The 11,083-nt window shown below is 36.9% G+C and overlaps 1 protein-coding gene across 1 annotated transcript; it reads right to left on the reverse strand.

Annotated features, from left to right (window-relative positions):
* Nucleotides 1-965: 965 nt before the first annotated feature.
* Nucleotides 966-9,077, reverse strand: PSMC3 (proteasome 26S subunit, ATPase 3). Its single transcript, XM_026671196.2, has 12 exons — nucleotides 9,034-9,077; nucleotides 8,763-8,843; nucleotides 7,196-7,321; nucleotides 6,249-6,353; nucleotides 5,480-5,542; nucleotides 4,616-4,753; nucleotides 4,309-4,452; nucleotides 3,252-3,400; nucleotides 2,343-2,439; nucleotides 1,843-1,988; nucleotides 1,359-1,440; nucleotides 966-1,209 (listed from the first exon to the last, which is right to left on the reverse strand). The coding sequence occupies exons 1-12, from the start codon at nucleotides 9,058-9,060 to the stop codon at nucleotides 1,099-1,101; spliced, it is 1,269 nt and encodes a 422-aa protein (XP_026526981.1). The 5' UTR covers nucleotides 9,061-9,077; the 3' UTR covers nucleotides 966-1,098.
* Between the last annotated feature and the right edge of the window lie 2,006 nt (nucleotides 9,078-11,083).

An 11,083-nucleotide genomic window follows, 5' to 3' on the forward strand; every position in this document is an offset into this window, starting at 1 on the left:
CCCATAAAGCTACAACAAAGATGATTAAAAAAAAACTTTCTAAAGAAAATGAGATCACTTGTTCAAGAAAGAGGGAGAATCAAGAGGATCAGATATTTCCAAAATGCCAGGATATTACTTTAAAAATGCAATAGATGTTAGAATGTATATTGTGCATCAAATCTGAGTAAGTGCTATCAAATTCAAGAGGATGAGTTATCAAATCGCATCAGAGAGGACATTTAGAGTTATTTTTTTTTAGAAAACTAATGCAACTGGGGGGGAGAGTATACCCTTTAACAGCACACTATAAATTAAATATAAATAAATATAAATAAAAATAAAAGATCAGTCAAAGGTATCAATGAATGTATACCAAATTAACATAGCAAATGACATTAAAAATCCTCAAATGTATGTGTATTCCTATTGTTTCAGCCTTGGACAAGGATATTAAATGGGATCAAAGAGGTCCAATTAATTCTGGTTTTTACCAATGAGGATGATCAGGCATCAATTTGTTTTTTCAGGCCACAGCCAAACAGTGATAATAACAAAGGAGAAAATTTTGTCCTATGGTAACAAGAATAGATACATCTCTTGTTCTAGATGGTATCTACTTCAAGAACTGTTAACTTCTATATATGTATATATAGGTTATAAATTGAGACATTCCCAATCCCTGCAGAAATCTTTGGCTCCTTGTTGCTCACCTTCAATTTAAATTTAAAAAACCTAAGTTTTACCTCAGAGTTAAAAAGAAATATAGTTTCATATCAAATGGTTTACAGGTTTTGTCTTTAGATGAAATTTTATATAGGTGTCTTCAGAATCCATATAGGTAAGAACTGAAATGCTAGTTGTTAACAACCGAGGAAAAATTGTGAAAGTGTATCAAATATTCAAGCACAAAAGCAAGAGATAACATTGGTTGTACACATGTTGGTGTTTAAAGAGATTAATGAAAGAAGTTTCATATTCATGAATATCCTGCATGAAACATTTTTTATTAATTTATTTTTTTCATAAGTGAAAGTTCACACAATGAACTCAGTTGCAAAAGTTACAACTCTTGAGCTTTTTGTATCAAGGCTTTAATATCCAATTTAGGAACAAAAATCAGGCATAATATTGCAAATTGGCTTTTTTCTTGGCCTGCACCTCCAAAATTCCTTCCATGTAATCTTCATGGGTAAGTTCTGTTGCTCCGTGCCTAAGGGCAATCATTCCCTATTCCAAAAAAAGGGAGGAAAAGCATTCAGCAAAAGTGCAATATAGCTGACATAAGAAAGATAACTCTTTTGTGGCACAAAGTCTCCATAGGTCAGTAGTTAGGGGGAAAACCAGACTTCCAATGGAAACTGACCAAAACTACTTACCGCTTCTACACACACAGCCTTGCACTGTGCACCATTGAAATCATCTGTGCATCGTGCCAGCTCTTCGTAATTCACATCAGGACTGCAGAGAACAGAGTTTCATTAAAAAAAAACCTCAGAGAAAGATATAAGACTTAACATTGAACATAACCCACATAAACCATACCAATTTGCCCTTATTTTCATTTTCCTAGAAATAGGGAAGAACAGAAAATGAAGACCTGACCTAACCTCTGAAACTAAAATTCAACCTTTGTTGTGGCACTTCAGTTTTTATTACTGTAATATTTTAGTACTATCTTCACAGTCATACAGATTAGAAAACTTGCCTTTCACAAAATAGCTAAAATCCTGAAAAATGTAAGTTTTTAGTTAATGCCATATTCTGAGGCAACTAATTATTGCATACTCTATAAATAAAAATGATTCCATAATTCATAGTGCAGCCAACATCATCCAAATTACATTCCCTTCTGTTTAATACCTGACATTCATTTTGCGTGAATGGATCTGCATAATCCTGGCTCTGGCCTCTTCATTGGGCATTGGGAATTCAATCTTGCGGTCTAACCGTCCTGAGCGTAGCAAAGCAGGATCTAGGATATCAACACGATTGGTTGCAGCAATCACCTGGATAAAGGACATACTTTGTAGTTGGGCAGACAGATTCTATATATTACAACTATTAAATTATGGTAATAAATGTGAGAAGTCCTTAGCGTTCATGTAACCCCTGGATCAATTATGATATGGTATACATATTTTCACTTCACAAAAGCTCCCCACTCTTCAAAGATTAATATTCTAGCTCTGTTCATTCTGCACTTCAGGCTAATAAAATATTATAAAAATAATGACTCAAAGCTATTTAAAAACTTCAGCTTGGTCACCAATCTGATTTCTAAAGCTACTCTATAATAACTGTTTACAAATATTATTTGGTCACAGAACTGCTTCCTTTATTAACGGCGGGCAAAGTGTTACCTTGACTTGTGTGTTGGGTTGAAACCCATCAAGCTGATTAAGCAATTCCAACATGGTCCTCTGTACTTCACGATCTCCAGCTTTTTCACTGTCAAACCTGGTGGGAAAAACAAATATTTCTTTTTTATTACCCATTTTAGAAATATATATACAAAGAAATATATAAATATATATGTACAACCAAATTTGGGCTCCCTGAGGGGAATGCTCACCACTGGAGGTGGCTGATGGGGTAAGAAGACCTCATTCCAGTTTTGTCCATCTTGTAATTATGATTTTAGTATAGTTTTTGTAATTTTAATAAGTGTAGTTTTAATGTTTTAATTATTTTTCTAGTTGTTTTATAACTTGTCTGTTGCCCAGAGTCACCTTACAGGGGAGATGGGCAGCATGAAGATTTAATAAACAAACAAGAGTATATACTAGCAGGTGAGTGCAAATTGAAGAATTACAGAAGTATGATATAAATTGAAGAGAAAGAAGCTAAGTGAGAAAAAAGTTCAAAAGTATGTCAATGAGTTGAACATGTTCAAAGCTACAGAACATTGACTGATTAAAAATGAAGTTGGCAGTAATAGAACGGATTGTCTTGTCTTAAGTACTGAGTAGGTACACTTCACACTGGACTTTACTGCAAATCTCACATTGCATTTCATAAGCAAAGAATTCCCAATTATTACCTGATCTTACTATTATAGTAGCCAGCAGATAGCATATATAATCTTCTGAAAACTGTTCCCTACCACATGCTAGTTGTAGATCAAAAAATGTACACAGTATATATTCTTGAAGAGTTGGGGGTGATACTAATTAACAAACGGTCTCCAAAAAAACACCATTGCGATAGTTGGGATATATGAAGAATGCCTGCTCTACTCAAAACTTGTAGACTGAGAATCCAACTCTTACCTCTTTGTGCCAATGGCATCAAGTTCATCGATAAAGATGATAGAAGGTGCTTTCTCCTTAGCCAATGCAAAGGCATCCCGGACCAACTTGGCTCCGTCACCAATAAACATCTGCACCAATTGTGGACCAGCTAGTTTCAAGAATGTAGCCTAAAACAAGACAAGAAATAAAAAATGTGTACTCTTATGTTCTGCCTTAGTGTAGAACGCTAGGTAAGAACAGAAATAATATTAAAGGTAATATTTTTCAATCTATAATGTTGGAACAATTTGGTTCAGCCCAGTGGTGGGATTCAAAAATTTTTTTTACTACCGGTTCTGTGGGCGTGGCTTGGTGTGCGTGGCAGGGGAAGGATACTGTAAAATCTCCAATCAGAGGTGGTATTTGCCGGTTCTCCGAACTACTCAAAATTTCTGCTACTGGTTCCCCAGAACTGGTCAGAACCTGCTGAATACCACCTCTGGTTCAGCCCCATAGTCAATATGGAAATGACTAAATCACAGGTGGCCATCCATTTCCCAAAATTTCTGGCAGGAGGGAATCTAGCACTGCTTTAAGGAAATATTTCCATTGCTTAACAGATCTAACTATATATTCCACTTAATAGTCTCAAGTTGGTTCTTGTCTTGTTCTCAATTCAAACAGAAAACAGGCCCATTTTTTGGGTCACATGCTTTTTGTGGACTGTTAACACGTTTCCCTTTACTCTCCTGTTCTTCAAGCAATAGTCTACCGTTCCTTCAACTACTACTCCTGAAGTTTGATTTTAAGGCTCCTTATTGTCTTGGTACCTGTCTTCTAAATTCCGTCTCTTTATAGCCATTTTAAAGTATTGGAGACCAAAATCCAAGAAAAGTTAACCAGTGCAGAAAATACATTTTCGTAGACCGCAACAGATCTATTAGGAATCTATCAAAGAATACAGAATACTGTAAATATTAAATTAAAATTTAGGGGAATAGGTTCACTGTCAGTACAATGTCTTTAATAATTTAAAAAAAACCCCGGAAGCATTCCATAAATTCTGAGAAGCCATCACCAAGCACATCAGTTTTACCTTTGTCTGTGCAGCACAAGCTCTGGCCAAGAGAGTCTTTCCTGTTCCTGGAGGTCCATACATGAGCACCCCTTTAGGAGGTTGGATTCCCAGGTTTTCAAATTTCTCTTTATGATTCATTGGCAGAACTATAGCTTCTACCAGCTGTAAAAACAAAAAGTAAATGCAATCACCTTTTAACAGCTGAATCCCTACTGGCTCTGTAATCTTGATTACCGAACAGATTAACATTATAAAAGCACCTAAAATGTTTTCCAAGCTCTGTAAATATTAAGACAAAGAAATGGAATGAGTAGGTTCTCGTTACCTCTTGGATTTGTTTATCTAGCCCTCCAATATCACTGTATTGTTCTGTAGGTCTCTCATCCACTTCCATGGCTTTCACCCTTGAGTCATACTCTGTGGGCAAGGTTTCCAAAATCAGGTAGGAGTCTTTGTTCACTCCCTGCAAGCAGAAATGCACAAAAATGCTTTTTTAAAATTCTACCACTCCATTTTTTTTCACACCTTACTCATGCAGTTATTGAGAGGAGGAGAGAAATCTATTACTATCATACACAAAATGAATTCACTACATAGTAACATGAAAAAGCAGGGGAGGAAAAAAAGAGGCAGAATACATTATTCTCAGTCGCTTGAGAAATCTTTAATTTGCCCTTAAAGCTATTATTTCAGAACATTAAATATGAGGAGCACTACTGTATCAATTTATTAAAATGAGAAAGATGACATAAGCTTTTTTTTTGTTATTTTAAGGCACTAAACAGCTTTGAGATGAGAAAAAAGCAGTAGTGGTAGATAGTACAAAATAAAATGATAATTTAAATTACAGCCAAAATTAAATATGCCAAGATTCAGACTTATAGAAAGTAGATTATATTTTATTAAAATAGTAGGCTGTTTCTGCTAAAGAACTATAGGTGTTTGCAATCTGAATTTATTTATCTGCCATACTTGAAACTACTGAGCAGCATACTTCCCAACCACATTGTAAGAGAGACCTACTAAGGACTGAATAAATATTGCACGGTCATAAGATTTAACTGGAATAAGCAAGTTTACAAATACTGTGAAATTCATAGGAACAGTGGGGTTATCTATGAAGTTGCTTTGTTTTTAAAATCAGAGTATATTTGGTTATTCATTCTTATGCAGCATAGTAACTACTCACCACTAGATCTCCAGGCTTTAATTTTTCAGCATCAACTAACCCAATCACAGGTAGAAAGTAAGTCTGTTGAAAAAGAGGCAACAAAAATGTTCTCACCTTGACCTAAATATTATTAGAATTGTTCGCATACCTTATTTTGTAACTAGCAGTGATTTTCACTTTAGATGTAGGATGTCCTGGATTAAAATTGCAGGTGCTTGTTAAGAACAAAATAGTTTATCGTACAGTATTTATTTCAACTTTGCCTTTTTATGGAAGAAGGCACAAAGATGTTAAAATATGTTCTATATCATTTCAATTTAAAACTTTAATCTCAAAAATGTCTGAATTCATACATTTTAAATACATCCTTAAGTGGGAACATGAAAAGTGTAGACTCTTAGTAGATCACACTACGATCCTGACTAATCTTCTCCAAACTGGACATCCTCTAGATAAATAACTTTAGAATTCTTAAGTATGGCCAATTATTGAGAAATATGAAAGCTGAAGGATGTGTATCTGGAGGATGTCCGCTTGGAGATGATTAAATTTTGACTACCATGAGATTCACCAAATCAAATCGTACAGAAGTATCACTCAACTGGTTTTTTCCATGTTCAAGAAATTATATTCAATTCTAAGCATCATTAGTGAGAAAGGTGTCAAGTAGTACACATTGTTGAGAGCCCTGGCCAGTTGGGATGGTCAATATTGAACTGGATCTTATTAATATAAGGCATCACATATTTATATAATTAAAAGCACTTTGTTATCATGTTGCTTTCACCTGTCGAGTAGAGGTTTTAATGACAGCACACTTGCCCTTCCTTTGTGAATCAAGGTCAATATTTGCTCCATCTTCTTCCTGGTCATTGGGGTCAACATCCAGCAGCTAAAGATGAAAAAAGATCAGATGCAAACATAGTTATATTGGTCAAGCACATAATGTTATCACAACATGTATTCCTGCCATACCCAGCAGTGGACAAATGAACTAGATAGTCAGTGCTAATGCAGAAATTCTCCTACAAGGTCTTCAAAATGTTATAGACCCACCTCTCAAAAAAAAAGTGACAGCTTTCTTTTGTTGAGGAAAGCAGGTGCCCCACAGAAATAAATGGATAAATAAACTATAAAGTAATAAAATCATCTACTTATCATTATAAATCTTAGTTGGTGTAATCAGACAGTAGATAACTTATTGTAGTCTAAGAAGCAAATTATGGCAATGATCCTGTTTCTTCCTGAAAGGGGTATGTTTACAGAATCAACTTCACATATAACATCCTATCTATATTATAAAAATAGGCAATTTTTATATTTATCTTTCTCTGAAGAACAGCCACATTAGTAAGATAGAAACCAATTTGACTCTTGTATCTGCAACTTATCATCACCCATCATCCCATTTCAAGAACAATTTCTTCCAACATTTTCCTGAGTTTTTTTTTAAAAAACAGGCTTCCTGATTTGATTGTAATCACTGATTTATATATGCTTACTTTGAAATGACTCATTATTCCCTTTCACAAGTGTTTTGGATTGCAGCTGATAAATTATACCAAGAAAAAATATCAAGTCAGATTATTAAAAAGTGACTCTTTTTTAAGCAGGACCAAGTTATAACAATCTCATTTTGCATATCCCATTTCCTATTTTCTTCAGGGAATTCACTCATACAAAAATTATATTTATAAATGCTATAGGCTATATATTATACTATAAGAAACATACCTCTATGACATTGGATACAAGGTATGGCAGAGTTTTATTCACTTTGATCTTTTCACTATTTTCTTTAATCTTGTCTTTCATTGCTTGTAGCTCATGAGTTACTCTCAATACTTCACTCTTCATGATCTGAAAATGCAGAGCAATTATTCTTTAAAAATAATTATTTGATTTCATGCAAATCTGGAAGATAATGAAAATGGGGAAAATGCTAGGTACTAAATCAAAAATAAAATGAAATAACAAAATAACTTGGTTTTAACAGAAGTAATTGTTTTTGTGGAATTCATTTTCTGAGGAAAAACCAAACCAACCATTATTTTTACAAAAGGTTGTGTAGCAAGCAAGCTTTTGTGAAAACTGCATGAGAATCAGGATATGGCTATCATGCACTCATGTGATAAAGGAATTACATAATAAAGGCCACTTTATTTTCATACCCATAACACAGGTACAGTATTGTCTAAAGACAGGAGATACAGCTTGTGGGAACATGCCAGAATGGGTGAACTTTCCATGAACCAAGTTAAGTTTTATACCTGTTAAATCAGTGGACAAATTTAGAATTGTGTTGACTGATTTTTAAATAGATTACATCATAATTATGCAACCGATAGTGCATTAAAAATGTAGCTCTACCAGTATTTTTTTTAAAAAAGTAATAAATCTGAGGAAAGACACTGCCCAGTGCCTCCAAACTCACTGTCACCACCAGCTCTGCTGCCATCCCACTAGCCATCTATTGGCACACCATCTGTTACTTTGCAGCCGGTTATTATCATCATCATCGTGGCCCTTTTTTCTCTATGAGTTATTATGGCCTGCCATAATCCTAACACAGATTTCTAGAGAATATGGTATGGCCTCACAAATATCTAGTGCCGACTTGTCAAATTGTAACCGGGGCCACACTCCAAAGGTAAGCTGGAGAGAGAAGTCTCCCCAAACTGCCTTCACGTCACGCCAGAAGGTCCAGGGCATCTCCTAGTTGTCATTTCTAACATTTATTTCTAACATTTATAAGATTGAATCATTCACTCTCTCACCTGGACCACATGCTGTTGCTTACTTCCTTTCAGCTTTATGGTGTATAAAAGCCTAAATCTGCCTGTGATCAAGCTACAATGAAAGCATCCTTTCTCTCCAACAAGCCATCTTAAGAATCAGCACCAGGGTTACAGAATATCCTTCTCTGGAGGCTTTGCCCTGGGGCAGATTTCCTCAACCTTAGCCCCTTGGATGGACTTTAAACTCCCAGATTTCCTCAGAGAACATGCTTCCCAGAGAGCACAGTAGAGTGTCAAAGCAAGCCAGCTTTTAAAGAGGCGCCAGGAAGCGCTTTGGGGTCAGCCCGTTTTTAAAACATTTGCTTTTCCACTTTCGGCAATTCTCCCTACAAGGAGAAAAGAAAGGCCCTGCTAAGTGTAGCCTTGCAAGGGAGGGGGAAGTATATAAAACACTCCGACGGCCCGAGTTGCAAAAGCACCCAGTACAATTTGTAGGCACCCTGGAAAGAAGATAAACTTTTAAACCCAGGTTCCCAAGGCGAGAAACCCCAACTAAAACCTACCTTTATCTCACTATCCAGCAGGCGGGTACGCTGGACGATCTCTTCCGTGGACATCTTCAACACCTCTTCCCCGATGCCATCCTAGAGAGAAATAGCCAGTCATGGCAAAAGGCAAACAGGCAGGCTCTGCCGATCCCGGATCTTCCCAGCCAGGCCCGTTCCCTGAGGGAATCTCTGCAAGCCCCCGCAGCACAAGGCGACTGCTCTCGCTACCAATATTGCCCACCGGCCCCTCATTCCCGGCAAGAATCCCGTCCCCGGCTTTACTTACCTCCGCCTCATCCCAAACCGACGCCATTTTTCTCCCTCAGGAGCAAAGCTGGCCTTTGAATTCCGGGCAGCAGATACCACACGCTGGACAAAAATAAGAGTCCTCTCCTCTGCCGTGAAAACCAACACTTTTTTTTTCTATTAGCGCCGCCACCACGCTGGCCTCCGGCGCCCATTTCAATTTAATTAGTTAACTTTGAGCTTCTTGTCGAATCTACCAAGTTTGTAGTGTTCTGATCACGTGATTGCGTCCAAATTTGCCGAGGGTTGGCATTTTCTCAGTTCCGCGGCGGCGAAGTCGCCGCCATCTTAGTCAGGGGCAAGAGCCTTGAGTCAATAGAGATAAAAAATATACAGAGTCGGCGCGTGGTTTCACATAAGGGCGATTTTCTCGGTGCCCGGAAGAAAACGCTACCCGCGTGAGCGGACCCTCGGACGTGATAACGCGCCTTCAGTGCTGGTCTGAAATTTCACCCATGGTTTCAATTTTTCAAACCCTTTTTCTTTCGCAAGCGATTCCCACAGGCTGACTGGGGAATTCTGAGAGTTGGAAGTTCCCACATCTTAATACTGCTTTAAGACTAAGCATACTCTCAATTTAAGTTGGCGTTCTTAGAGGTTCTTGTATCTTATGCCCGGACTGAGAGCTATTGCAGCATGTGTTCAAAAAGCAAGAAATGTTTTGTAAAATAAACTTTGCCTCCTTGCTATAGGGGCTTGCTGGTTTCTCCATTTAGGTCCAGGCAGCGTCTCCTCCTTCAACACCAGAAAGTGGGGGCGGCGGGTGGGGGAGGCTGATCACCTGCAATGCTTTACTGCCAATGAAAAGGTAAAAATGAAATCACTCATCTAATGGAATCGCTTGGCTTTATAGTGTTAAGGCTATAAGAAAGCTATAGAGTAATAAGATATTTCAGCTATTTTCCCTTCCTGTGAGGTAGATCAATCTTACTAGAGAAAAAATAAAAACCAAACTCTAAAAACGTTTTTAATTTTAAAATGCGAAGGTTGTTTTTTTTTTATGCTGCGGGTACAATTATTATTTTTTTAAAAGAAATCCGTTAAAAATCTAATGCTCCCAGTAGATTACAAGATGGTTCTATGGTAAGCAGAATTTCTCCATCCTAATTATGGTTATTATAAGATGTTAAAGAAGAGAATACAAGGACGTGCCTAACATATAATTCCAGACTGTTATAAAATGCACTTATACAAGGATACAGCAAATATTAGATGCAGCAAAACAAGTAGAACAGTTTCTGTGGGGTAATTCCAGCTGTGTATCAGAGCTTTGCAGCACATATTTGTCATTTCTTTCCAGTTCAGACCCAGCTTAGTTTTCCCAGGGCTTTGCCTTCAGTTTTGAAATAACAAATCATTCTCTCTACAAAATAAGAGAGAGCAGGAGGATCTCCTAAGTTAAATCTCATGCCCCAGAGATGTATATACAGATTCAAGTGCTCTTTGGCATTTTCCTAGCGTAGGCATTGCAACTCCTCAGCTTTTCAGCCATGGTATACTCTTCCCCCACACCTATCTGCATCATAGGACTCATGACTCTGAATTCTACAGCACAGATTTGTACCAATTCCTTTCTCAGCTACAGGAATTTGTTTAAAATCACTGTCTCCTCCACTGAATTTTTCTATGAGCCATGTCATTTATGCTACTAATATTTTTCTATGATTCGGTTTTGGGCTGATGGTAAAATAAAGCATGCATAAGAAAGATTTACCAATTATAAGAAGAATCTGGTTGCAGTTACTCCAACTAAAGGTGATGCAACTAATACTGAATGTAAAGAGATGATTCCTGTTACATGGACATATCACACTGTTGATGACTTTATGGGATATATGAAACAAACACCAAACTTTGTTTACTCACATTCCCTTTTTATATTGGTAGGAACAAGATGATGCTGATAATATATAGTGACAAAGGCATGCAAAAATCTGGAAAATCCAGATAAGAGGGGTAAATATGTTTCCGTGAAAGTTTATAAAGCTTGTATTTTTAGTTGTCTTGCAGGTAGTTATCCCAATAAACTT

This window comes from Notechis scutatus, chromosome 1 (genome assembly GCF_049901735.1).
Source record: "Notechis scutatus isolate UNSWTSFEM ecotype Mainland chromosome 1, rNotScu1.2, whole genome shotgun sequence".
In the NCBI taxonomy this organism is placed as follows: Eukaryota; Metazoa; Chordata; class Lepidosauria; order Squamata; family Elapidae; genus Notechis; species Notechis scutatus.

Bases quoted from the DNA above. Each gene is read 5' to 3' on its own strand.
- PSMC3 (XM_026671196.2), bottom strand. From the start codon at position 9,060: ATGGCGTCGGTTTGGGATGAGGCGGAG. The intron at 8,844-9,033 runs GTAAGTAAAGCC...ATTTCTCTCTAG, and splicing joins CGGTTTGGGATGAGGCGGAG to GATGGCATCGGGGAAGAGGT. The intron at 3,401-4,308 runs GTAAAACTGATG...GTCTTGTTTTAG, and splicing joins CTTGTGCTGCACAGACAAAG to GCTACATTCTTGAAACTAGC.